Here is a 26,659-nt window from a genome sequence, read left to right as displayed (position 1 = left end):
CAATAGCCCCACCTCTACAGGTGGCTTCCCGAGACTCGGCTGCCAAATTGTCACTGCCAAGAGCAGGCATGGAGGCCGTGCCACTGGAGACAGGGGAAACATCAGACATCAAATCACGAGGCTACTGTGTCTTGAAGGTTCTTACCCCGTGGTACTCCGGCTTGGCTGGCTCTAGCACGTCCCCAAACATCATGTTCCCTGGAGTTTTATCAACTTGATTGGACGTCAAGGGCAGCATCAGTTGGCTGAAAAAGGGTGGCTCCGGCCCCCGGCTTAAATTAGCAACCGTGTCCTATGGTACAGTAGAGAGAATTTGCTTAGTCTGGAAATCCACTGCATGAATGCTCACTGAGCAGCCCCCGATTCATAGTAAGCCCATCCCCCCCTTTTGTTTACTTTGCAATTAAAAGTAAATGCCCCCAAAAGACTGAGAACATGCTGACATTCACCCACTATCACCAAGAAAGAGGGTGCTGCTCCATCCCAGAGATATGTCTCTAACAGAAGAGGTGCTGAGCCCAGAGGAAAGAAGCCTCGCAAGGACACCAGAGCTGTCATCCAGCATGGGGATGTTTTTACAGCTGGGGAAACTGAGTCCCAGAGGACTTCAGTGAATCATCCACAGGCACACAGAGGTCTCCTTGGGTAGGGCAGGGATTTGAACCCAGGTCCTCTGGCTTGGGAGCTGCTCCTCAACCCCTCAGTCACCAGCACCCTCCCTGCCAAAGGCATCTTTGGATACACACCTGCGTGTCTGTGCACACACATACCTAGACTGGCGCAGGTTCCCTCCTTACCCAAGAGAATGTAAACTCAATCATTGCAAGCAGGAGCTATCTCATATTTTGTCTGTACATCCCCAGCCTTTAATATAGTGCCTGGTACGTAGCAGACCTGTAATAAATACTTGAGAACACTAGGTGGCGCCACAGTGCACAGAGTACAGGGCCCTGAGTCAGGAAGACTCATTTTCCTGAGTTCAAATCAAGGCTCAGACACTTGCTAGCTGTGTGACCCTGTGAAAGTCACTTCACCCTTTTTGCGTTAGTTTCCTAATCTGTCAAATAAGCGGGAGAAGGGAATGGCAAACCACTCTAGGGTCTTTGCCAAGAAAATCCCTAATGACATCATGAAGAATCAGGCACAACTGAACAATACCAAATAAATACTTGTTATTTGATCAATCTATTAAGTGGCTGATTGATTGATTGATTCATTTTACAAATGAAGAAACTGAGGGTGGGGAAAATAGCCTGCCCAAGATAACACAGCTAGTAAGTGTCCGAGACAGGATTTAGCCTCAGATCTTCCTGACTCCTCTCAGATACAGTAACTTCTAAGTTGTCTGACACTGCTGAGGAAGGAGGAGTAAGAGAAGCATAAAACCTTGTGGAAAACCATTCATTTGTCAACCTAAAATGTGTCCTACCCTTTCTGGGCATCAGGCAGTCATCATAAAGGTTCCTCGCTGACCTATGGCACAGTGACACCCTGGAGGCTGCTGAGGGAGAGGTCTGTTTGTCCCTGTATTTTTGTGGATTTGTGGTCTTTAAGTCTGTCTGCCTTGAGTCTGCTCCTTGTTGGAGGCAGCTGCTGCTATAAATATACCTCTCTTACAAGACCCCCAAGCCCTTCTCCTTCCAACTCTGGCATTCTATGATTCTGCTACTATAACATATGGGTAACCTCTCTAAGACTCAGTTTCTTCATATGTAAGATTGAGATAATAACACCAATATTACCTGTCTCATAGGCTCCTTGAAGTTCAAATGAGATCATATATGTAAAGCATTTCGCAAAATTGCAAGCGTTACAATCTGTGTTGGTTACTAGTGAAATTATCATTATTATTACCAGGGTCATTACCAAAATTAGTCATTGCATTAGGGAAAATTTTTCACAATTTGGGTTTCTTTAAGTGAATATAAATGGATAGTTATTTATTTTATTATAAAGATGAACATGTATGTATATGTGTGTAAATATATGTGTATGTATATATGTGTCAATTAACCTCTTTTGAAATCTTCTATTTTGACACTTATAATAAACTCCTCTGCTGTTTTCTCAGAGGGAGATGAATCTCTTGAGATGATCCTCCTTCCAAAGTGAGATCAATAATTTAGCCAGTTTCAAACTACAGAAGAGAAATTTACACCAATTCACTCATTATAACCACATATATCCATTGAATCCCTTTGAATGTATAACAGAGTATTTAAGAAAAAAAATGGTCTCATTACGTTAAAGTCCCACCCACCTTGTAATGGAATGAAAACAATTGAAATACAGAAATGAAAACACACACATGCAAAAACTGACATTACCGTGGCGATTGCCCTGGCGAGGCCTCTGTACAACTGGATATAGGCAGAGAGAGTATGGGGACCATAAATCGTGGATGCTGCCTCATAGCGCTGAACCTGCAGGAAGAGGAAGATGTCTGTAACCCCAAACATTGGTGTTCGCTTGCACCGTCCCATGGGTGAGCGAATGAACTCAGAGGGTGCTTTGGGGCTTACCTGGTACTCTTCATAGGTTGCAATGTAATGTGTATAAACATTGCAGAGTCCTGCAATCACTACACTCATGTTCTGCCTCCCACTAGTTTCGAATTCCTGGGCATCGTAGAGGGAGTAAAAAAAAAGAGAAAAGAACACAATAAAAGACCCCAGTCATAGGATGGGCATTCATTATTCTAGTCTCACTCAATGCCTTATCTTCCTCAATCAACTGAAATGTTCCACGTTAAAAGTTCTTGAAGTGACCCTAATGCTTCTATAACACACAGGGAACCAAGAGATTTCAATTAAAAGTTAGTAACTTAACTAGGGCACTCAGATGGAACACTCCATGTAACTGAGAATTTTAACTTCTGTGTTTCAATTCATCAATTTTAAACATAAATATTTGATTTAAAAAAAAAACCCTTGCATCTTGTTGATTGGTTGCTGTCTTTTGTGCTCAAAGAGGACGAAAATGACATCACTATGTCAGGGTCAAGTTACAGTGTGTCTGACTGAGGCTGATCAGACGCATATGAGTGCAGAAGGCTCTACCACAGGTTGGGCACAAATAGTCCACTTTAACATTTGGAGCAGAGATTGTCTCTAAATTTGCACATCTCTTTGGAGCTACTGCAATGAAGCTCCTTATGATTTAGGATGAAGATTTCTTAGAGTTTCTCTGAAACAAAGCAGTCATCATCAGAGCTGAAATTTATATAGTAAGGTAACTCACTCAATGAGCATTTATTTATCAAGCATCCACTATGTGCCAGGCCCTATGCTAAGGGCCAGAGGTACAAAGAAAGTCAAAAAACCCTGCTCTTGAAGAGCTCACAGCCTGATGTAAGGTTTACACATTTCTTTCCCTATAAACAGCCTTATTAAAGTGAGATCGATTATATAGCCATTTTCAATCAGACTGTAGAAGAGAAATTTATACAAAATGAATATCCAAAATTTGCTGTTCTTTCCACCACACCACAATGCCTCCCTTTTGAATGTGTAAGTTATAGAGTCTTTATTTAAGAAAAAACAAAAGTCAGTCTCATTATCTTAGACAGGGCTTCCTACCTCCAATGCTTACCAACTGTGAGACCCTGGATGTGTCCTTTAATCTCTCAGTGACTACTCCCTTATCACAAACAACTTGAAATCAATTCCTTCCCCCCAAGAAATCCCCAAATCACAATAATTTGTGTGGATTTAAAATTTTTAAATGCAGTCAAAGCTAATGAAGGCCAACTAAAATCTTCATTATGCCTTCGATTTCCTAAATTGTCTTTATTTCACCTTAACACTTACTAATACTCTCAAGATAGATAGGGTTTCCCACGATGTTAAGCAAGATCATAAGAGAGGCACCAAGGTAGAGAGATCTGGAATTCTTTATCACTGGATATAATGATTAAATGTCAAGGATTCTTATCTTTTCACTTACCTTTTGAATAGCCTCCCGAAGTCGCCTTCCAGACATTGTCCTGAGACATGAAAAGAGATAGTTAAAATCAAAGGAAGGTACTTTGAGAATAGAAAAGTACAAAAACGGGTCTCAACATTGCCCTGTATTGACAGTTTTAATGTTGAAAAACATCCCTTCACCCACCTCTAAATTAAAGCTGCTACTATAAGGCACTGCCTATCTCTCCTATTGTTAATGTCTTCCCCTGGTAAGGCTTCCTTCAATCTCCTCTGTATTTATATTGCATTTGTGTGTGTGTGTGTGTGTGTGTGTGTGTGTGTGTCTGCCATTAAAATGTAAGCTTCTTGGTAAAATGGACAAATTCGTTTACAAAAAAATTTTAAAATTTTTTACACAAACAAAAGCAATGCAGCTAACATTAGAAGAGAAATAGGAAATCAGGAGAGGGGAATCTTTGGAGCAAGTTACACTGATAAAGGCCTCATTTCTAAGTTATATAGAGAACTGAATCAAATTTATAAAAATAAGAGACATTCAATTGATAAATAGCCAAAGTATTTGAATAGGAAGTTTTCAGAGAAAGAAATCTAAACTATCAATAGCCATATAAAAAATACTATAAATATTAGAGAAGTGCAAATAAAAACAATTCTGAGATACAACCTCATACCTATAAGGTTAGCTTAAAAAAAGGAAATAACAAATGCTGGAAGGTCTACAGAAAAATAGGTAATACATTTTTGATGCAGCTTTGAACCAGTTCAACCATTCTGAAATGCAATTTAGAACTATGCCCTAAAAGATATATGGTATACACAATCTAAGTCCCCTTAACCACTACTATGCCTATACACCAAAGAGATTAAATAAGAATGAAAATGACCCATGCATAGAAGAGCATTTATAGCAGCTCTGAAGGCATATTTGAACTCAAGAAGATGAGTCTTCCTCACCACAGGGCCAGCACTCTATCTATTCCACCACCTAGCTGTCCCAAACAAGTCATACCATATGAATATGATGAAATACTATTGTCATGTTAAGAAATGATGAGCAGGATGGTTTCAGAAAAACCTGAGAAGACTTATATGAACTGATGCAAAATAAAGTGAGTAGAACCAAAAGAATTTATAAAATAACATTATAATAAACTTTTTAAAATTTAAAATTTAAAAATTAATGGGTTTTGTCTTTTTTGCCTTCTCAGTGGAAGAGGGAAGAGAAAGGGAGAGAATTCAGACCAAAAAAAAGTAAAATTCAAGTTTAAAAAGAATGCAAGCTCCTTGAGGGCAGAGACTATTGTGACTTTTTCTTTGTAAGCACCTAGCTCAGTGACTAAAGCATAAGTGCTTAATATTTGTTGCTGATGATTGATTGAGAATAGCTTAAGTCAAAGGGAGGTGATACAGTCTGTGCCAAGGGGAGAACTCACCAATGTCATTGACAAGGGACTCTCAACATTTTAAATACCAATTCATTTATCACACTGTATAGAGGGCTGGCTGGTTAAAGTGTTATCATCAATTGATCAATCAGGAAGTATTTATTACTTAACTATTGTGATAAAAAATGGAAGTTTTAGCTTAATCATTTGAGAGTTGAACGCATGCTACTGAAGCGGCTTTTGAAGGACCGCCCTTTTAGGGAGGAGACAGCCAACGGTGCGCCTGCTGCTGCCCATGAGAGCGTGGCCAAGCACGCCATACTTCCGGGACACCAACTTAAAATGGAGGGTAGAACGGAAGTTAGCTCTCTGTCTCACACACTCTGGCTTGATGGTGCATGCTTTTGGTGATCAGCTCTGGTTCTCGACCTGGCAGGCAGTTTTGGGATTCGGTGAGTTTTATAAAAGAATATAGACTAAGCTTAGATCTAAGATTATTCATTTGTATTTCTACGTTCCTATTTCCCTAATCAGTATCACCTGTTTGTTCTCTAAACAATAAAGGCTAATCCCTCACTGATTAAAGCTCAGAGGCTCCTTTTTCTTACTGGTCTGGGAGATATATAAGGGAAAAGTTCAAAGGGGAGTTTAATGCTCTTATATCCAATTTTAAATCTCACACTATTATGTGCCAGGCACTTCGCTAGGCACAATAAAAACATTGACAAGGAATGAACCAATCCCTGCTCACAAGAAGTTGAAATTCTAATGGAGGAGACAGCAAGGACATATAAAAATACACGCAGTATTAATATCACCACGAGGCTGCCGCCATATTGTGCAACATCCTCTTAGGTTTCTCAAAAGACAGATTACATATTTTCATTTCAGTGTCAACATAATTCATGATGATAACTGTTTTTTTTTCCTTAGTACTTGCTATTAGGGTTGAGGATTGTCCATCCTTCTCCCCTAAATCACATCTGCGTGCTCACAGCCTGGCTGAGGTCTGCATCTCCACTGATATTATCTTCAGTTGATGCTAAACAAGAAATGGCAGATTTACATTCTCCAGGGGCATCCTAGGAGCCTTGGTGGTTTAGGAGATTTTAATCAGCTAATTGCTCCTTGATGCTAATCCTGATAGAGTCGGATTCTTGGCAGGAAGCGGAAGTGTCCAGCTGAGCATCCTTTGTCACCCATCCAGAGTGGATCCAACAATGAATAACATATACTCAGTTAACATTTAAATCACTGCCAAAAGAGATGGGTGGAGGGGGGAACATACGTCAGCTCTCCAGGAATAGCAACTATTGCCAAGGATCCAAGAGTAATGATCTGGACGTCAACAATCTCAGGGTGCCAGGAGTGAGGTTTTGACATCTTCAGGATAAAAAAAGAAGTAAGAGTTTTAATGTTCATCTTGTTAGATGGGTAGTTATATTTTTCCTCCAGTAACTCTCTGAGTAGTGGACCTTGTACCTTATATTGGGAGAAGACTTGGTTTAAATCCTTCTTCTGACACATTAGATTGCAAGCCTCCCCCCCACCAAACCAAGTGTAAAAGTGGGGATTGATTGTGTTAATCACCTCACCCCCACTTTATAGACTATAGGATACTCTAGCCCTGAAACTTTTATCAGTTAAGGACAAGTCTACTGAATCAATCAATCAATCAAAGACAGTAAGCTGATGTACACCATGCCATACCCTTCGAGTCTTCGATAAAAGATCAGGCCAATGTGGAACCCAGCATAACTCAAGAGTCTGCCAGTGTAGAAGAGTCTGCCAAGCCCCGGAGAGGGAATGTGAAGAAGGGAAGGATGGTACAGGAGTTTTATCTCTTCCTCCTTCACCCACTCTTGAGCAGAGAAGGACAATGTGAACTTTAGAAAATCAGAGAATCTCACCAGCCTCCTAACAAGTTCTCCAGAATAGGAGTGGCTGGTTGTACTGTTATTGCGCTTATAAAGTGCAAATATTTCATTTGATCCTCATAACAACCCTGGAAAGTAAATGCTACTATTATCTCCATTGTACAGACAAAGAAACTGAGGCAGACAGAGGTTAAGTGACTTGTCCAGGGTCCCATAACTAGTAAGTGTCTGAGGCGAAAGAGCAGTATAAAATTCTTGAAAACAACTACATATTTTAATAGATATTTATCGTGGCTCCCATTAAAATATACAAATGAATAAAGCCAGATATGTTTCGAGTACCTCGCCTGTACTGAGAAGGATGGGCTTCGGTTTATGACAATCCTTGGTCTCATTGGATGGCTCTCCCAGGAGCTGGTCACGAATGCTGTCCCAAAAGGGGTCTCCTTCAGTTGCACCTGTGAGAAGCCACAAGAAAGTAAAGTATCTTCCTCCACCCCACTCCACCCAGTCCACCTGTAACTCCCCACCCCCATCCCAATCTTTGTGTCTGATGAAGTCAGCACTTTTCTAACGTTTCTTTTATCTGATCCCGCTGGTTGCTCTGATCATGTTTCTCCTTGGCTTAAAAAAAGAACAATTTTCAGTGGCTCCACTTTGCCTAATGAATAATATAGCAAATTAACTCTGGCATTCATTCATTCAGTCATTTATTCAGTCAGTCAACAAGCATTTAATTAAGTACTTGCAATGAGCCAAGGATTGTGCTAAGTGCTAGGGCTCCAAAGACACAACATAGAACAGCTCCTGCTCATTAGCCCCCTATATTCTATCAACTATACACCATTTATTCCCCTCCTGACTAAAAGAGGGAGACTCTGGGGGTCAATGAGAATGAAGGAGGGAGTTCTCTCTTATCTCTAATTCCCATGCTCATCTGCCCTTACAAAATTAGGAGAACTATAAGTGGACTCCACTTTTGCCCATCCTGGGAGCCCAGACTGTGTGGAGATCCACAGTGCCCCAGGATAGCTGACCAGGGGGAACAGGTTTGGGATCTGCCTGCATTATATCGTAGTTTATAGTTATTTTATATTTTTGGTTTATGGTTATTCCATATTTAGTGTATGGCTTAGGTATGTACCCTAAATCACAAATAAATAAGCTTAGAATAATATTATTTCAGAGCTGAAAGGGACCTGGGAGATCAAGGAACCCATTCTCCTTAATTTACAGATGTGGAAGTTGAGGCCCAGAGAAACTTGCTATTAGGGTTGAGGATTGTTCATCCTTCTCTTCTCGGGTCACACAGCTAAGAAGTGACAAAAGCAGGAAAAGAGCCCTGTTCTCTCCACTCCCAGGCCAGCTCCCACCCTACCATCCCATACCCCCACGTGTTTGCCTCGTGGATGGCTGTTGCCCAACATGTTCCAAGCTCTACACATATACCTAGCATTCGCCATCCTCATCCAGGAATTTTAATGACATTTTACTTGGGCCCAGTGAAGAGCCACATTGCACTGGGAAGAGCACCATATTTAAAGTCAGAAGACCTGGATGAGGCTTCCACTTTCCACCAGTGTATCCCAAAGTAAGCCACTACCCACTCTACACCTCTGCTTCTACCTCTCTAAAAATGGGGTGAAGATTGGATGGGGGATTTCTGGGGTCCCTGCCAACTCTAAACGAATCCTATGAACCAATCAAGTAACCAAGGGAGTCCTGTAAAAGATGGTTAAGATGTCTAATAACAAAGGATAAGCATCCCTGCAGACATGATTGACCCACCCTTTCTGGTCTGAGCATTGACACTTTACAGTTGGGGTTGATTCAGTCATCCTCACCTTGTGTAAAATTGAGGCCTCCAACACCATCAATGGTACCAGCTGCAAAGCTGTGGCCCAGGGCAGGTTTACAGGTTTTTGCCTAACAAACAAGAAATAAAAGTTTAGCTGCATAATTAATTCAACTCATTTCTAAAAGTTCCATTCAATTAAATACACGTTTGTTAAACACTTACTATATAGTGCATATGCAAGGCACTGGGTAGGGGAATCAAAAACAAGAATAAAAGGCAGTCCCTGTCCTCAGGGAGCTTACGTTCTTCAAGGTGATACAAATAAATAAATAGAGATAGTTTAGGGGTGAGGAAGAGGGAAAGAAAAAACTAATAATTGAGGGAATCAGGAAAGTGGACCCTGGGATATGGCTTCCAAGCTGACCCTTGATGGAAGGCAGAAATTCTAAGCTGTGAAATAAAGGACATAGGCCAGAGATGGAGTTGGGGGTAGAGTAAGTTGGCCAGATTATCAGAAAAGAGTGCATGAAGAGGAGGAAAGTATACTATAATATGCACAAATACTAATGGGCCAGAGCCCCACCATGGAGAGCTTGAAGTGTCAAACTGAGAACATCAGATATTTTCCTAAAGGTGAGAAGGCTCCAGGGATGATGCTGGATCATGGTAGTGATGTGGTTAGACCCAAACCTTAGGAAAATTTTTGTGGAAGGTGTATTGGAGAGAAGGGGGACTAGAGGCAAGAAGACCAACTTGAACTAGGGGATTGAGCTAGGATAGTAAGGGTGGACACAAGAGACATTCTGCACTGACCGCTCTGCCTGGGTTCTGCCCCTCCCAGGATAGATAAGCCTGAATCTCACCACCTCTCTGCTGACTCAGGCTGTGATTGACCCTGCCTCCCTCAGCCTCCTCTCCCCTCTGCTTGGAGAGCTGGAAGGTGGGCACCTCACTCCTCCCAGTGCCTTCCTTTAGAGAGGGCGGAGACCAGCCGCTCAGTTAACTCCACTTTGCCTTTGCGGCTCTTCGTGGTTTTCTCTCCATGGAACAAGATGTACCTGCACCAGGTCCCTCCCCATCCTTGCCCCTGTTCCCCCCCACCTTTTTCGGGCTTCCCTTTGTGTGTTGTCTCCCTCGCTTAGATTGTAAGCTCCCCCGAGGGCAAGGACTGTCTTCCTTTTGGTTCATTGTATCCCCAGCACTTACACAGTGCCTGACACACAGTAGGCAGTTAATAAATGTCTACTGGATCGAATTTATTGGCTTGGAGGTGAAATAGAGAAGACACAGAAACTGGTTGGTTACAGGGCATGACAGAGAGCAAAGAATAAAGGATAACTTAGAAGCTGACACCTGAGTGACTGGAAAGATGGCAACACCTTTAATAGAAACAGAGAATTTTGGAGAAGAGGTGAGTTCTCTTTCAAATGTACATTCTGGTAGTTATCTAGCAGACAATTGGAGATGTGAGAGAGAAAATTGCAAGAGATTCAGAGAAAAAATAGATGCATAGCTAGGCAGGAGATAGTCAATATGGATATATGGTATACGTATATATGAGGGGGGTCTCATATAAATATGTATGTTTACATGTGTGTGCATATATGTATAACTATATACATATATATCACTCCTATACAAAGGCATCATGTATTTGTCTACATATCTCACATATGTATATACATAACTCATGTGTCTCTGCATATGTGTATATGAGGCACATGTGCATGTATGTATGCGAAGTCTCTTACAGGCATATGTGGTACATATACATACATGTGTATATATGAGGCATTTGTTCAGAGATGATAACCGAGCCCCTGCTTGCTGATGAGGTCACCAAGAGGGGAGAGAGCAGGGGAGAGGGCCCAGGACGGAGCCAAAAGGGCTACCCATGCCAAGCAGGTGAGAGGCCTTGACAGTCCACCAGGGAGGCTGGGTGGCTTAGCAGGCTGACTGAGGGGCACTCACTCACCGTGTGTGTGGAATTGAGCTGCACAGTGACATCCGTCATGTTGACCCACTGGTGAGCTGCAGATAGAGGGCCCGTGATCTCCTGGGAAGCTGCATCGTACAATTCCTTCAACACACAAGTATGTAAAGGAAGCAGATCAGTTCCATTGCATTCAGCAAACATGCATCAAGCACTCGTGTGTGTGCCTGGCTCTGTGGTTGACCCTGGGGTTACAAAGGAAACAATCCCTTCCTTCTACTGGGGCAGGGGGAGGCAGGTGCCACAGCTTGGGCACAGATAAATAAGTATAAATTATATACAAAGCTACATGAAGCCATTTCAGTGGGAAGGTGCATGCAAATGGTAAGATCAGGAAAGGCCTCACTGGGGAGATGGTTGGTGCCTGAGCTGAGCTTGAGGAAAGCCGGGGACTTTACAAGATGGCAGCCAGGAGGGAGGGGGACCCCACACATGGGGACTGAGCCAAGACTGTGAGAGAAAGAAGACCAGAAGAAGTCATATTGACAAGGGACGGTCAGCAGAAGCCCATGACCCCTTAAAGTCCTGGAGGCCTGAAGCTGTAAACCCAGGACTGTAGACAACAACATTATTCCTTGGGAGAAGAAGCACAGTAGAAAGAAAGCTGGGCTTGAATTCAGTAGACATGAGCTTGAGCACTTGCTCTGAGACTTAGCAGCTGTGTGTGTGTGTGTGTGTGTGTGTGTGTGTGTGTGTGTGTGAGAGAGAGAGAGAGAGAGAGACTGTGTAAGTGTATGTGTGTATGTATAAGTGTGTGCACACGTGTGTGTGACTGTGTGAGTGTGTGTATGCATGAGTGTGTATGTGCATGAGTGTGTATGTGCACATGTGTGTCTGAGTGTTTCTGACTGCAGGCATGTCATTTAACCTTGAGGATCCTCAGTTTCCTCATTTTAAGGTTTAATGATGATAATGCCAATTTGCATGACCTACTTCACAGAGGTGCTGGAAGGAGAACATGCTGTAAAGTATACAAGGATACAAAGTATACAAGCCAGTTATAATTATTGTAGACTCCACCCCCATCCCCTTGGATCTGATAGCTGAATTCTGCCTATTGTTGCTAGAGCCCAGGCATCCATGCAACCTTGTCCTGTCCCTCCACAGGTCCTCCCCTCTCCCCTTCCAGCTTCCCTTTGGATGTAGTCTTCTCCCATCAGGTGCTAAGCTTCCTATAGGCAAGGATTGTCCTATTTGCCTGTATTTATATCCCAGTGCTTAGCCATTGCATAGTACATATGAAGCATCTAATAGATACTTTAGCTACCTATCCTTTTGAATCACATGATATGTGCACTTTGTCTAAGAAATGCTAATAAGTGCAATAAATAATAAAGTTTAATAAATAATACAGTTTAATAAACAATAAACTAATAAAGTAGCTAATGCTTTAGCTACCTATCTCATTTGAACATGATATGTACATATTAAATGTCTAATAAATGCTAACAAGTGTCTAATAAATAATAAAGTCTAATAAAGTATCTTATAAATGCTACCAAGTATCTAATAAAGCTTTAACTAGCTACCATGATACAAGGAAAGACTAGTAACTCCAGAATCAGAGAACATGGGCTCAAAACCCATCTAGGAAGCCCACTACCTATGTGACCTTGGGCAAGCTTCATAGTCTCTCTTGGCCTCAATTATCTCATATATATAAGGGGGGTTAGACTAGATGCCTTCTGTAAGGAATTGGTTGTGATGTGGGGTTTCTGTGACCCCATCTTTGGCTGGGATTGGAGGCCCCAGTGCACACCATGCATGCTGGCCTTGTGCTAGACACACATGTGCCTGCATGGGCCTGGCTGAATTATAATGAGGGAGTCCCCACCATGACAAGAAGCTTGGTGAGGGCAGGTCAGGTGGTCTATGGCATCAGGAAGCTGGGCAGCTGGCATTTGCAGAGACGCTTGTTAGTTCTGTCAATTATGGCTGCCAGTCAATTAGCTTGGGGCTGTGTGTGTGTTTCCTATGGGAGAGGGGGCTTCTGTGAGAGAGAAGGGAAGAGAGCTCACTCTGGTGTGAGCGAGAGAGGGAGCGAGATGCTGTGCAGCTGGTCCTCTTTGGAACTACTGATTTCCGGGTGGTGGTGAGTTGTGGATTGTATTTTTTTCCTTCCCCTATTCCTTTTTTTTTTCTTTGTCCCTAGTTCTATTTACCTTACATGTGTTATAAATTTGTTCCCATTAATAAACCCTGTTTTGTTTTTTGAAAGAGGCTATTAATCTCCTTTCTTACCTCAATATTATGGTGAGCCACCCAATTAACTCTCCCTAATATTAAATTTGGCCCTTACATTTTTGAGGTCTCTTTAGCTCTAGGTTCATGATCCTTTGTTCCTATAATCTTGTGGGGACAGTCAGTCAAAAGAAGAAGCCAGAGTTTGAGGGTAAAATAGAACTACTAAAGGAGTTGCTTAACCATGGGTTTGAGAGAGCTCCCTAGAAAGAAAAGTGACCCAGCAGAGACTGGGGCTTTGAACTGACAGCAGGAGGGACCTGTTCAAGGGAGTATGGGAGATCAGCTTGGCAATCGCTGACAACCTTCATGGTCTTGGCCAAGCACAAAGAGAACACTATTTCTTCCCACATGGCAAAGTTGCAGAGCTATAACTTGGAATTGTGACACCTGAAGTATGTAGCACAAAATAGATCCACTTAGATCAACTTCATGATTCATCATTGTGAAAACAATATGAAACTTAAGTCATTGAGGACAAGTCAGTTCAGTAGAAAGTTAAATTAATTACTATCAAGAATCATAGAGGGGTGCACCTGGTTGCTTCCTATTTTAACTAATTAGTCTGGCTAATTAGGTCACCTGGCCCCATACCCTCATTTTCAGATAAGGAAACTGATGATCAGAGACTTTCAGTAATTTGCCCAAGATCACACATGTAATAAGAGGCAATGCTAGGACTCAGATCCAAACCTAACTCCAACACCAAGATTTTATCATGATTCTAAATCAGTCTGGACAGAGAAGGGAGTGGGCACCCTCTGACCTTCTCTAGTCTATCTCCTGAATGGTCCTGATGCATAATAAAACCCCTTTTTACCTTGATTCAGGAGAAAGGCCTCTAGATCACTGGAAACATCCAATGGGATGTGCTGTGGAGGAGATATCTCCGCTAATTAGATCAGAGGTTCATTAATAATAATTACTGACCCTTCAAGAGCCCTTTAAGGTTTGCAAAAGAACTTTCCATTCATGATCATATTTGGGCCAAGTGCTACAGGTGATATTGTCCCCTTTTTTCCAGATGAGGAAACTGATCATCTGTTTGCTAGGATCTGGTCCATTTTAAACTGAGGCCCGTTGATGTAAAGTGACACACTGAAGATCACACAGAGTAGACAAACTAGGAATCATTCCTAGGTCTGTCTACTGTCCCACCAAGGCTCTGAAAGGCAATGTGTCCAGAGTCCCTAGCTAGAAAATGTCAGAGGCAGGGTGTGCTGTGGGCTTTCTTAACCCTAAGCCCAGCATTCCATCCAGTGCCTCTTGGAGTCTCTGAAAGCTCGTGACATGGCTGTGAATGGGACTGTGCCAGGCACACTTATCTGTGCTAGGAACATACACTGCCACAGACCACTCTGCCTACCACTCAATCAGAGATGATAATTATCCAATTACAGATCCCAGTCATTGTGACACTCAGCATCCCTTATACATATAGAGCTATTCTTCCCAGGGCGTCATTTCAGGCATCTGGGCACACTTGAATCTAGAAACTCCTGTAACGATTGGAATGACGCCACCTGCTGGAGACTTACTGTAAAAGAGTTCCGCCCATGAAGCGAAGGTCTTTGAGGGCAAGACCAGGAGTCTTTTCTTTGGCATCAGGAAGTGACATGGGCTAGTGGAAGGAGGAAGGAAGTGACTGGCGCTCGGTCTCATGCTTTTTCCTCTGGACTCTGGTGGAGAGCGGAGCTTAGAAATGTGCTCCCCCTTTAATAGGTAGGAATCTAGGCCTTTTTCTCTCTCTTTACCAAATTCTTATTCTCCTTAATAAATGCTTAAAAGTCTAACTCTTGCTAAAGCTTATAATTTATTGGCGACCACTCATTAGATATTTAGACAGACTAGCTAGAATTTTAGCCCTTAACACTCCCCTGAGAGTCAAACAGGGCAGGATTATCATCTTTATTCCCATTTTGCAAATGAGGAAACAACTGATGAAAAATTATTAGCCTAAGAAAGATTTAAGAATGGGGGCAGGGAGAGCAAGGATCAAGGAGAAATTTCTGTTCATGGAAAGAAATCTCACTGTCCTCTTTTCCCCTCTCTATTATCAGCTAGAAAGGGTTAAAATTCCCTGGGGGGGGGGAAAAATCTTTGTCAAGTCAGAAAATATTAGGAATTAAGCTAAACTGGGTTCATAGAGAAAAGACCTTCTTCAACTTCCCCATGTTAGACAAGCAGAAAAAGCCTAATTCTTCTGGGGTCACTAAGAGACACCCAACAATCTTCTGGGATTGTCCTATGCTGATGTGAACCGTGGAATCACAGAAGCCAGCTGGCTTCTGTGGGCTCTCTTACCCAAGGTCACACAGGCAGGAAGCAGCAGAGCCAGAAAGCAAAGCCAAGTGTCTGACTCCACATGAAGAATTCTTGCTACTAGGCCTTATCTCTTCTTATCTGATAACATTCCTTGAGTCCTATAATATGTGCTCGTAGTTTTATACAATAACTTGTAATATCAGTGGCAGCGAGGTGGTGCAGTGGATAAAGCACTAGATTCAGGAGGACCTGAGTTCAAATCCAGCCTCAGACACTTGACACTAGCAGTGTGACCCTGGGCAAGTCACTTAACCCTCATTGCCCCACCAAAACAAAACAAAACAAAACCCTTATCTTTGCCTTACTACTTGGTTCTTAGGGGTTCTGAATGCTAGGTGAATGAAGGAATGAAAAGCATTAGCCAAACGCTGCCGGTGCTCCAAGCTCTGTGCTAAGCATTAGAGATACAAAGGCAAAGGCATCAGTCTCTGCTATGTATGAAGGGGCTTACCATCCAAGAGGGGGAGGTACCATATAAAAGGGGGGAGGTGGCCCAGGCAGAGAGTTCTGACTTGGGGAGTCACAGGGATGGAGACTGCAGCCGTAGGGGCCTAACAGCCCGCTCCAGACCCAGTGAGATGACTGTGATTCCGGCGCCCATGTGATCGAAGAGCAAAAGGTGAAAAGCAAGAGAGGGACTCTGGGAGGGGAAGGATGCTTTGGCCACAATCTCTCAGCGTTACCATCATACCTGCCACATTCTCTCCTCTCCAATAGCTTCCGTGGCAGATATGGGAACCGCTGACTTTCTCATCACCGCTGAGCTCTTAATTAATCTGGTGTGTGGAATAAAGTCATATGATGGCATGGGTCACTGCTAAGCCAGTGGATAGGACACAGAGTCTGATCCCAGCTTACCTTGGCTTTCTGATAAATGGTGTCTCCTATGATCCGGGTACTGTCAAACATATCCTTCCCAGGCCCCGCAGCCATGCACATGTCTGACTAGCAGGAAATCAAACAAAACCACTGCTTGAAATATGATGAATCTCTTCAGGAAAGCAATATTATAGACCAGAAAAGACCACTTGAGGCTCTAGGTTCCAGAAACCCCCAGGGCCGTTTTTCTGCTCCGCCTTTGACAATACACACGTCCCACAACCACCTTTCCCTCTCTTTGAGAACCATAAGCAAATTTCCAGGTCTATTGCCTCTGCACAATAGCCCTACTGTGTCCACTCTCCCTCTGGACTTCCCAGACCATAATTCCCTTTCCTTTCCACTGTTCCCATTAGGTGTTATCTCCCCCATTAGAAAGTAAACTCCCTGAGGACAGAGAGTTTCTTCTCCAGAACTTAGGAGTGCTTAATAAATGCTTTTTACACATTCATTCAAACCACTAAGACAAACAAGCCCATCTCTCCAGCAATTTTCTCTTGAACATAGAATCCAAGTTTGAGTTGAGAAATGCAGAATCCTAGAATTTAGGAACAGAAAGAGATCTTAGATGAGGTCTGTTCTAGACTCACCGTTTTTTAAGAAAATATTAGTAAATGTCAGAGCTAGGACTGAACCCGGGGTTCACCCCACAGTACATCAATGCAAAAAGAGACCTCAAAGGTAAGGGGCAAAGCCAGGATGTCCATGCCTATCTCTGACATTTTATGTAGAACTAAAAATGCTGGCCATAGCAGCAAAAACAGAGAAGGAAATCGAGGGAATTAGCACAGGCAGAGAGGAAACAAAATTATGGGGATTTGCAAATCACAGGATGCTGTCCATAAAGAACATCAGAGGAGCAACTAAAGATGGTTGGAAACAATAACTTCAACAATCTTGGAAGAGTTCCAAAAATGAAAACATAAGTGAACCCACAAATCTTCAGATTTCTCTGTGTGGCCAACAGAATTCAGAGGGAAGGAAGCAGAACAAGAAGGATATGCTGTTTCACACTGCAACAAAGCTTCCTTTATTGCAACCTGCCCAGGTTTAAAGATATGATCATGGAATTGTCCTCCACCCCCACTCCCAGACAGAACACTTCAAGAAGGTCATATGCAGTTCTGGTCATTTCAGTTTAGGAAGAATATTGACGAGCTAGACAGTGTCCAAAGAAGAGCAACAATGATGGGGGTGGGTGGGGGCGGGGAGGCAGTCTTGAGTCCATGGCATGCAAAGAGGACTGGATGATACAGGGTGGGCCAAAATTCATAATGTTTTAATAACTTCTTGAAAATTATTTCTTCTTTATTTTTTGTCATTTGCGAGATTTGATTTTTCACCCATGATACAAATTTATTTTCTATATATACTGTATATGATGCTATGGTATTGTAAATTAAGAACAAAAAAAGGTATTAAATATTGAAATCCCTTTGTGACTTTTGGCCCACTCTGAATTTATTTAGAATGGAAAAGAAAAGAGGCAGGGGGCTATGTATGATATCTCCCATTAAGCCCATGAAATATGGTTAAGTGGATAGGAGATCGGGTGCCTTCTGCTCGGCCCCCCAAAATAAAACCAGGCTGGGGTCTGGCACCTATGCAGACCCCATCAGCTTGCTTGGGTGATGTAAAATCTCCTTGTGGAGGAGTTGAAGAGTTTGCTTCCAGGAGAGGCACAAAGATGAATAAGGGAAGTGCCTGTGGAGCATGTGTAGAAATTCTGTAGTTCATTCTAGTCCACCAACCATGTGGTGAAGGAAGGGCTCTTTGATTGGCTGCCAAGGAAGATAGATAGCTCCTGCCATCCCTCTCTTGCCACAGTCCTTTTGGCTACTCTGTTTCTGGTGGTGTGACTCCTTTGCCCAAGCACTGGTGAGAGAGCTTATTGCAAGAGAGAGGTCATTCTTCCCTCTGAGGCACATGGTCCAAAAAAATGGGCCTTGGCCCCTGGCCCCTGGATTTGTTGTTTTCTATTCTATGTAAAGGAAATGGAGCCTTGTAAGCCTGGCAAGTTTCAAAAAGTCCGGAGGGTTCTTTGTCATTCCCAGGTTCCAGAGTCTAAGTCCAGAGTAAATGAAGCATCAATGCTCAGAGGAGCAAGGAGAGAGCTTTGGAGTGACCTTCGGGTCCCCAGCCCAAGGACTGAGGAGATAAGGAGTGATCCAGCAGAAAGGCCACCTCAGTCTGTCAATTTGATGGGACCATTGCTATGTAGGACCTGAGCTAAGCTGAGGCTACTCTCCCCAGAGACTAAGATAGTGTAGGGGAGAGTGTGTCCCCAAGGTGTTAGGAGGAATGTTGGTACGTTTGTTCTTGCCATATCTTTGAAGTATCTCTTTGTAAAAGCTCATTTATGTTCAGTGGTTAAATGGAACTGTAATCACAAGCCATTGGAAGAAGGGAGCCAGTGAGCCCTTAAGCTGATGGCAGTAGAGAAGAGATACTCATAAAACTCAGGGTTGCCTACAAACCTGAGAAGCAAGGCCTGGCATTACAAGAGGGGGCCAGAATGTACCTTACCTCACTAGGAAAAATATCTCAACAGTTTAAATGATCAGGTTACGGGATTCATGAATGAATAGGGTATGGGACAGGAACCACTGGGAGGACAAGGCTATAAGACTTCGGCTTGCCCTAGAATAAGACCTGCAGGTATCTCCAGTGACCATAGGTAGTGGGCCATGTGCAAGGTCACAGGTTTGTGAAATGGCTACACTTTTTCCTAAGTCCACTGCAAAGGAGACCTGGGGGCAGTAATGCCAAGATAGACATAGATTTTTTTTGTTTCCTCTACTTTACTTGGAGTCTGGTCAGTAGTACTAAAGAACTATGACTGTGCCTGGTGTTGGTAGATATAGGCAGTTGTTAAAGAAGAATTTTCCAAATAGGTTACAAAATTCACTTGTAGAAAATTTCCCTAAACAAGAACCTGGAACCAGTGATGGTCAAGAAGTAGCAGGAGTAGAGGGAAAGGAGAAGAAAAATGAAGTAGAGAGGGAAGGGGTGAAATCAAATGAACAAAAGATATATTTCCAGAGCAAAGAAGAAAATGGAACAAGACAGAGTTGCCTCACAGCTTTTCAAAAGAGAGCTTAGGGGGCGGCTAGGTGGCGCAGTGGATTAAGCACCGGCCCTGGATTCAGGAGGACCTGAGTTCAAATCCGGCCTCAGACACTTGACACTTACTAGCTGTATGACCCTGGGCAAGTCACTTAACCCCCATTGCCCCGCAAAAAAAAAAAACAACAACAAAAAAGAGAGCTTAAAGAAGCATGGTTATTTGGGGCTCAGAAATTTTCCTGGGTGGCCAAAATGAACTCCTGATTGGAGGAGAGTCTGCAGGTGCCATTAGTGATGTAAGTTAGGAGAAGTAACAGGTAAATAATGGTGGCATTGAGGAACTTACAAAAGTAAAGGAATGCATTTTTCAATTTACTTGTTTTTATTGATCTCAAGTTATCCTTCACATTGCCAAAGGGAGGAAGATAGCTAGATAGATAAGATGGATGGATGGATGGATGGACAGACGGATGGATGGATGGATGAACTGATAGGTAATAGATTGATAGGTGAATAGATAGGTGATATATGAGAGAGAGAGAGAGAGAGAGAGAGAGAGAGAGAGAGAGAGCGCACACCTAGGGCAAAACTGGATTACCCTCATCTTTGACATTCCTCTGTTCTGTATAAGGCTATTTGCTGTGTTTTGTTATTGTATATTGACTTTTTTAATTGACAAAATCTGTAAGCTGGTAGAATCTATCATGCTTATGTATGAAAAAGAGATTTAGTCAAATTTTAAAATGTTGGCAAAAACAACAACCACAACCACCGCTGTCCAAGAGTACAGCGGGCTATCCATGGTAGTGGGTTTTCCTTCACTGGAGATCTTTTTATCAAAAGCTGGATGACTTCATCAAGGTAATGCAGAAGGGATTCCTTTTTAGACATTGGCTGGATTAAACATCCCCTGTGGTCCCTTTATACATGTCTACTTTTTGATTCTGGGAAAAGGTAAGGATTTTCTCCCTATCGATTACCCCTTCAGTGTTTCATGGCACAAGCATTGAACGGAATATGGAAAAATTATAACTTGCCCAGTGGACCACGGAGGATTCCTTTTGAGAAAGGCCTATTCCAATAAGAAGCAGGATGGATGCTGTGGTGCCCTGTTGGCCATTCCATAGTGGTGACCCAAGCTGAAGAACACAAAAGGAATGAATATCTGAGCACTGAGGGGCTGTGCCACATCCACTACTTACCCCACCAATTGGACAAAAGCTGTTGAAGTTGTCACATGACTCCCCAGTGTTGATGCAGTGAGGTCCAAGGGTATTGGGTGACACATCCCCAAGATTTGATGAGGCAAAAGCAGCTACAAACGGCCCCTGCCAGAAGAGAAATACAATGTTTTAATTATTCCTTATTTCCCATATAGAGTATTAAAAATGCAAAAAGCAGGTTCCATCAGTCTCCCCTCTCCAAACCATTTATAAACAATGTAAGAATGAGATAGTGAAGTGTTCTGCATAAAATCAAATATATGAAAATTCTCACAATGTAGGAAGTGTGAACATTACCAGTCATACCATGGCTAATATATAAATATGTCACTTCCAAGGGAAAGACGTTTTTATCTAAGGAGCTGGACAGAAATTTCTTGACACTGAAAACTAATTGCACGTATAAATGTAAGATAAATGGATGGGGGCAGCTAGGTGGCACAGTGGATAGAGCACCAGCCCTGGAGTCAGGAGTACCTGAGTTCAAATCCGGCCTCAGACACTTAACACTTACTAGCTGTGTGACCCTGGGCAAATCACTTAACCCCAATTGCCTCACTAAAAAAAAAAAAAGATGAATGGATGGATGAATGAAAAAATTAGTAAATATTTACTATGTAGCAAACACTGTGCTAAACGCTGGGAAGAAAGAAAGAGCAGATGAGTCAATTCTGTGTCTGGTGATTACTCCTGGGATTCAGGACACCTGCTTGTCTTTTAAAAATGAATTGCAGGGGCAGCTAGATGGTGCAGTGGATAGAGCACCAGCCCTGGAGTCAGGAGTAACCTAGTTCAAATCTGGCCTCAGACACTTAACACTTACTAGCTGTGTGACCCAGGGCAAGTCACTTAATCCCAACTGCCTCACCAAAAAAATAAATAATTTTTTAATGAATTGCAGGGGACAGCTAGATGGCAGAGTGGATAAGGCACTGGCCCCGGATTCAGGAGGATCTGAGTTCAAATATGGCCTCAGACACTTCACACTTACCAGTTGTGTGACCCTGGGCAAGTCACTCATTGCCCTCCAAAAACAAACAAACAAAAAAACCAACAAATTGTTCTGGGCTTTTAACAAATTCATACACACACACACAAACACACACACACACATCTGCTGCAAAGCTCAATCTAAACAGGTCATTCACTGCCAATGTTTGTGCTCCATCATGTCTCAGTTGATGAGATTTTTTTTTCTTCTGTCCTCTATTTGGAGAAGAAGCTAAGCACGAAAAGTATACATGTAACAGAATTAGTGGATTTGGATGATTTTAGACTCACCATTCCATAATGGATGATGAACAGTGAGATGCAGGGAAAGGAATATAGAATTTAGAGTGTTTTTTTTTTTAAATCTGAGTTAAAAAAAATGTTTTTAATAAATTTTTTTTTTAATCTGAGTTCAAATCCTGCCCCTGCTTCGAGAATATTTAAATGACCATGGGCAGGCTGGTTGTCTCCCTAGGCCTCAATTAACTCATCTAAATTGAAGGTTGCACCGAAGAATCTCTCTGGTCCTGTCTAGCTCTACATCAATGGCTTTATAGCCTTATGCTGATTTTGACACATGATGGAAATAGGGATGGCAATGGGGGTGATGATGAGAACAACCAATATCTAGGGAGGCAGTCTGTGTAATGGGTAGGACTCTGGACTTGGAGTTAGGCAGACCTCCAATTAGGGATTGGTTCCAGGGAGAAAATAAAAAGAATTTCACTGGAAACCCCGCCCAGAAGCAAGAAGTATCCCAAAGGTTCAACCGGCAGAAGGTCTTGCCTGTATGGTTTCTTATCCACCATAGGAACCTCATTCACACTCATGCCTGTGCCCACCCTTTCATTCTCTTGAAAGCCCCTCAGTCTTCTGAGCCCCTTTCCTTCATCCTTGGAAGCCAAAATTGGTGCTAGGACAGCTGAGAAGTCCTGCCCCCCTCCCACTTTCATGCAGGTGGAGATTTTTCCAAGGAGGCACCAATGTTTCCATGGCCAAGTTGAAGGAAATGTGATAATGATCACAGCTGCAGCTGGTATTCCAAACCAGGGTCGGTTCTCCTTGCACTTTGTCCAAACCGATGATGTCAGGCATACTCTACCACTGACTGACTATGAGGCCTCCAGCCCTCTCTGGGCTTGCCTTTTTCACCTGTAAACCGAAAGTCTTGAACAAGGTGGCCTTTAAGACTCCTCCAAGCTCTTACATTTTAATGTGTCGATTTTATTCTGCTGCCTCTATGGTTTTTGTGTATGTTCCAGGAAGTTAGATATTAGGTTACATCATTGTTCCTATGGGAAAATTCAGGCTGATATCTAAATAAATAACTTAGAACTTATATTAGAATATAACCTGCCTATTAATGCACGGAAGCCAGCCAGTGCACTGAATTAGCCCCTTACAAAATGCAAGTGGAAAGCTTAGAACAGAAAGAAAAGGCCATTTGGGAGGCAGAGCAGATACTCTGGGATTCTGCATTATCCTTTTCCTTAAGGGAGTAATTAAATTGTTGCTCACATGTGCCATCTGCAAATGGCCACATCCTTCTAGTCCCATCATCTCGCAAAAAGAAAAATAAGGGGCAGCTAGGTGGTGCAGTGGATAGAGCACCGGCCCTGAGGTCAGGAGTACCTGAGTTCAAATCCGGCCTCAGACACTTACTAGCTGTGTGACCCTGGGCAAGTCACTTAACCCCAATTGCATCACTAAAAAAAATAAATAAATAAATAAAATAAAACTCAACCTTCTGAACACTTAATGAATGACAATGATCATTCAAGTGATTTAAGCAAGTTACAACCTCTCTGGGCCTGTTTCTTCTGTTGTAAAATTAGGATATTGAACTAAATTATTTCTGAGACACCTTCTATGAGCCTATGATTTGATAAACTAAAATTGAGTTTTCACTCACATCCCCCCAAAATAGGAAGAAAGTAAGGGTCTCACTTGGCCAGGCAGCTGTCCTCTGTTCTTCTCTTGCTCAAACATGTAAGAGGCGTAGCCAACATTGTCACTATTGACCAGGTGGTTAGTGTTGTTCATGCTTACTGGATGTACTGCGAACCAGCTGTGAAGAATGAGAGGCCAGTTGTGGGTTATGAGGTCTGCAGTGATAATGGTACCAAGAAAGGGAGCAGCTGGACCTTATCTTGCCTCAAAAAGAAGTCAGTAAAAATGGTCATTGTTTCATCATGGCAGCCACCACCACAACCCCTCAACATCATCATGCCATTTTCATTAAGCACAATGTTTCTAAGTGAAATGACAAAAGCCTCATTCTCAAGAATGTTTGGTCATCATTAAAATGTTATGTAAATGTGAGTTCTAACTACTGTTGTAGTTATCAAAAGCATTGGTTGTGTCTAATTATATGTGGCACAGTTCCAAGGGCTATATGCAATAGGCATAGACCATTCCCTACAAGGCATACACATACACAAACTGTCCAGAAAGCTGAATAAAATCAATGGATGGAGGGAAGATGGAGAGATCATAGATATATGTATTTTAAGGGGTGAAGGGCAAAAATTTTAGTCTGCTTTCCTGCTTTTGTAAGTACTTTCTAATCCCAATAATCACTAAGTCAAAGTTTCTTGATCAACAATTTATGTGATACCTGAATCTGGAAGATCATTTCCACTTCCATCCTCCAAAATGGAAGTAGCACTATTTCCAAAATTAATTAAGGAAGAGAATACACAGCATTTTATTTTCCCTCCTGTCTCTTGTATTGCTTGGTATTCACAGAGAGGACTTGTTGCAACCCTAATGAGGGATCATATCATAGGAACAGGCACAAAAATAAAGGGAGAAAAAGGCATCACAATTAATGTGTGCCATGAAAATTTTGCACAATCAACTTCACCAAGTTGGAAAACATTCATCAAATTAAAGAGAAAAAGAATGAAAATCAAAGTTTAGGTGGGAGGTAGAAATGAAACATCATTGATTTAGAGTCAGACAGAATCTTAAAGGTCATGGAATCCAATCACCCTCATTTTATAGATGAGGAAACAGGCCCAGAGAGGGGAAGTGAATGATCCAAGATCACACATGTTAGTAAAAGTTATAGTCAGAATTTGAACCCTGGTCCTTTGAATCCAAACCCAACACTCTTTCCATTGTACTAAGAGATCATCTGGTCTAACCCTCTCACTTTACAGAGAAAGAAACTGAGGCCCAGAGAGAATAAGTGACATGCCTGAGGCCATGCAGGTAGTAAGTACAGAGGCAGGATTCAAACCCAGGTCCTCTGATTCCACATGTCACATTGCTTCCTATCAAGGACCTACCAGCTTCAGAGGAGGGCAAGATGATAAATACTGGACAGAGAGACAGCCTCCAAGTCAAGAAGAACTAGGCCCAAGTCATGCCTCTGAGATACCTGGGTATATTTAGCCCTGGGTAAGTCACTTAATCTGTGTGTGTGACTCTAAGCTGCAGAAGAAGTGCGATCTGCATCAGTGGATAGTGACTGTACACTAGGAGTTCTTTATATCTTACAGCGTTCAGACCAAAATAGACTAACCTTGTAACATAACAATGATTTTATAACTGGGGTGAAAAAAGAAAAAGAAGAGAGAGAACCTAGAGGAACCTGCACTATGTTTGTCTTTGCTACTCCAGGGTTTAACTTACTAGTACAAGGCACATGGTAAATACCTACTAAGAACTTCTTACTGGTTGATTTACTGATATGGATTGCGAAGCCAAGGATCTGAGTTCTGGTTCCAAATCTCCCACTGGTTACTACTGGCAATAAGCCTGGGCAAATCACTGAATTTCTCTGAGCCTCAACTTTCATCTGTTTTTTGTTTTTTTAGTGAGGCAATTGGGGTTAAGTGACTTGCCCAGGGTCACATAGCTAGTAAGTGTTAAGTGTCTGGGGCTGGATTTGAACTCAAGTACTCCTGACTCCAGGGCCAGTGCTCTATCCACTGCGCCACCTAGCTGCCCCAACTTTCATCTGTAAAAGGCAGGAGTCAGGCTCTGGGATCCCTTCCAGTTCTAGTACTCTTTAATTTCAGTCTCTTCGCCTCTTAGGAGCTGTTCTGGATGATCCTAAAGGTTCCTTCCAGGCCTAAAATTGGGCATTTCTTCCATGCTATGAACTACCATTGAAATGGCTCTTCTGAAATTCATTAGGTTGGGAACTCATTGAGGGCAGGGACTGGTTTTTGCCTCTTTTTGTGTCCCTAGTGCTTAGCACAGTGTCTGATACATATTTGGGCACTTAAATGTTTATTAACTACCCAAAGAGAGATTTATGGGATTGTCCATGAGTCACTGGTTGAATGAAATGATGACCCCATTCTTTCCAAAAGGAACAATCCCCAGCTGCCTGTGCATGGACGTCAAAGAGCTGCTGATAAACCTGTACAAGGAAAGGCCACAATTGGGGCCAACTATAGCATCTGAACTGTATTACTCAGCCTCGACCTCTGAACTTTGGACAGACAGGTTTACAGCCTATTAGCTTGTGACTCACTTGGATTGATCAGTTATCAAGGAGCCTTAGGCAGAACCAGTCTCACTGTCTGCTCAGGATGGAGCAGAGACTGAGGATCCATGTCCATCCAGTCCTGGGAGGAGGCAGCAGACAATGGCTATGCTCAGAGCTTCCCTACTCAGCATTTCTGGGGAAGGGACTCTACAATAGCATGTGTCAATGAGGCAAATGAAAATCCAGTCTCCCTCCTATTTGCCATCTCTTAGTACCCTTGGTACCCAGAGAAAACCTGGCAGCTCCAGTCCTTTCCTCAGACACAGAAAGACCTGGGTTCAGTTCCACCTCTGACACTAAGTGTGAGATACTGAGCAGGTTGCTTCACCTCTGGCCTCAGTTTCCTTGTCTATAAAATGGGGATAATAATACCTATTTGACTTAGCTACTAGGATTGTTGAAAGAGGTGGAAAGGACTTAGAGAAACTCTAGTCCAGGAGTTCTTAACCTGG

General features: G+C 42.5%; 1 protein-coding gene across 4 annotated transcripts in view; it reads right to left on the bottom strand.

The window, feature by feature from the left end:
* ASAH2 (N-acylsphingosine amidohydrolase 2) overlaps nucleotides 1–26,659 on the bottom strand; it is an 86,178-nt gene that overhangs the window by 16,564 nt on the left and 42,955 nt on the right. For all 4 annotated transcript variants that reach the window (XM_043987132.1, XM_043987134.1, XM_043987133.1 and 1 more), the window contains 11 exons: nucleotides 23,651–23,771; nucleotides 20,693–20,818; nucleotides 16,404–16,490; nucleotides 10,962–11,066; nucleotides 9,033–9,114; nucleotides 7,531–7,646; nucleotides 6,600–6,694; nucleotides 3,946–3,985; nucleotides 2,523–2,618; nucleotides 2,328–2,423; nucleotides 146–292 (listed from right to left, as the gene is read on the bottom strand). In XM_043987132.1, coding sequence (XP_043843067.1) covers nucleotides 146–292; nucleotides 2,328–2,423; nucleotides 2,523–2,618; nucleotides 3,946–3,985; nucleotides 6,600–6,694; nucleotides 7,531–7,646; nucleotides 9,033–9,114; nucleotides 10,962–11,066; nucleotides 16,404–16,490; nucleotides 20,693–20,818; nucleotides 23,651–23,771 — 1,111 coding nt within the window. The remainder of the gene's footprint in view (nucleotides 1–145; nucleotides 293–2,327; nucleotides 2,424–2,522; nucleotides 2,619–3,945; nucleotides 3,986–6,599; nucleotides 6,695–7,530; nucleotides 7,647–9,032; nucleotides 9,115–10,961; nucleotides 11,067–16,403; nucleotides 16,491–20,692; nucleotides 20,819–23,650; nucleotides 23,772–26,659) is intronic.

This window comes from Dromiciops gliroides, chromosome 2 (assembly GCF_019393635.1).
Source record: "Dromiciops gliroides isolate mDroGli1 chromosome 2, mDroGli1.pri, whole genome shotgun sequence".
NCBI lineage: Eukaryota > Metazoa > Chordata > Mammalia > Microbiotheria > Microbiotheriidae > Dromiciops > Dromiciops gliroides.
The sequence above is the reverse complement of the archived record's forward strand: the minus strand, read 5'-3'. Positions and strand labels throughout refer to the sequence as shown.